The sequence below is a fragment of the Egretta garzetta genome, unplaced genomic scaffold (assembly GCF_000687185.1).
Source record: "Egretta garzetta isolate BGI_Z169 unplaced genomic scaffold, ASM68718v1 scaffold213, whole genome shotgun sequence".
In the NCBI taxonomy this organism is placed as follows: Eukaryota; Metazoa; Chordata; class Aves; order Pelecaniformes; family Ardeidae; genus Egretta; species Egretta garzetta.
The window spans coordinates 1,468,229-1,469,890 of record NW_009259242.1 but is presented as its reverse complement, the minus strand read 5'-3'; the positions used below and the strand labels follow the sequence as shown (position 1 = coordinate 1,469,890).

General features: G+C 48.9%; 1 protein-coding gene across 1 annotated transcript; it reads right to left on the bottom strand.

Annotated features, from left to right (window-relative positions):
* Positions 1 to 528: 528 nt before the first annotated feature.
* On the bottom strand, positions 529 to 1,200 carry NOG (noggin). Its single transcript, XM_009636006.2, has one exon. The coding sequence runs from the start codon at positions 1,198 to 1,200 to the stop codon at positions 529 to 531; it is 672 nt and encodes a 223-aa protein (XP_009634301.1).
* Positions 1,201 to 1,662: the final 462 nt, after the last annotated feature.

The following is a 1,662-nucleotide window of genomic DNA, read 5'->3' as shown; positions in this document are numbered from 1 at the left end:
GTCATTCAAACTGTTCTCTCTATTTACAATAACATTGTGCTCTAGGCGTTTATTCTTTTTTACTTTAAATCTAAAGTCCGTAAGGAAAAAGAAAAAAACCCAAAACAACCCACACACGCTTTCCGAATAATGGAAAATAGCTTTAAAACGTTTTCTTATCAAAAAGTTTGGTTTGTATTTTTTAATCCTTTTATTAAAAAAAACAACAAAAAACCAACAAAAAACCTACTTCGCCAAAGCGAAGAGACTTCTCTCTGGAATATAAATACCAAAAAAAAAAAAAAAAGATACATTAGCAACGATCAGGGTAATAGTCTTAAAAATACAGTAGACGCTGATTATTTCACGTATAATACTGACCTTTTAATAGTATATTAAAACGGTGCCATATATACACACAATATACATTCTCCTACACGTTACAGTGCATTACAACGTTAACCAGAAAGCAAATGTCTTTTATTTTTGTTGCAGCAAAGGTCCACGTGAGTCCGCTGGAGAAGGGGTGAGAAAAGGTGAGTGCAAGCCCTAGCAGGAGCACTTGCACTCCGAAATGATGGGGTACTGGATGGGTATCCATGTGCACCTCTGCCCTCCCCGGCGCTGGCACCTCCACCTCAGGATCGTTAAATGCACGGACTTGGCAGGTTTGCAAACCATGCCTTCTGGGACTGAACAAGACCTTTTACTGTAGCAGCTGCCCACTTTGACATACCGGGGCCAAAAGCGGCTGCCGAGATCGTTCCACGTGTATAGGACCGGGCAGAAGGTCTGGGACCAGAGCCACATCTGCAGCTTCCTGCGCAGCTTCTTGCTCAGCCTGTGCTTCTTGCCCGGCTGCAGCCCGTCGTAAAACTCCAGCCCTTTGATTTCGCTGGGCATCGCTCCCGAGGGTCTCTGCCTGAGCAGCAAGTCCAGCTCAGCTAGATCGTCCACTCCAAGCCGGTCCTCGGGCAAGGAAATAGCCATAAAGTTAGGGTCGAAGTGTCCGCCCATGAGGTTCCTTAGCAAGGTCTCGTTAAGATCCTTCTCCTTAGGGTCAAAGATAGGGTCCGGGTGCTCGATTAGATCCACCAAGGGCAAGTTGTCGCTGGGAGCCGGTCGGATGTGCAGATAGTGCTGGCAGGCGCCTTGCTCTAGCCGGAGACCCAGCAGAACCACCAAGGCGTATATAGTCACAAGGCACTGGGAATGATCCATCCTTAGGAGACCGGTGGGGGGGGGAGAGGGGGGCTGGGTTCACCAAACAGCAGGGGAAGAAGGTGCAAGCAAATACATCAGAAAACTTGTACGGGGATATCCAAAATAGCTTGTCTTTAAGGGGGATCACCTCCACTCCCCGCACCACCAGCAAAGACAGCCCCCTAATAAGCCCGGAGAACAAGCCCCCTGCAAACACTCTCTCTTGCAGGCTTCTCTATAAAATTTCTCCTGGTGGAGCCGCTCCAAAATTCTGCTGCCGCTGCTGCTTCTTTTCACCCTCCCCGGGAAAGGGAGATGCCTCTTTTTGTTGCAAATTCTGCTCGCTGCTGCTGCTGCTCCTCGTTGTCTGCCCGTGCGTATGGAAGTTGCTGCCGATTCTTCTTCCCGCTCCTCTCCGCCGTTTGCAAAGCAGCCTCCTCAGCAGCAACAGCAGCCACGCACGTTGGGACCAGTTTGTCT

Bases quoted from the DNA above. Each gene is read 5' to 3' on its own strand.
- NOG (XM_009636006.2), bottom strand. From the start codon at position 1,200: ATGGATCATTCCCAGTGCCTTGTGACTATATACGCCTTGGTGGTTCTG.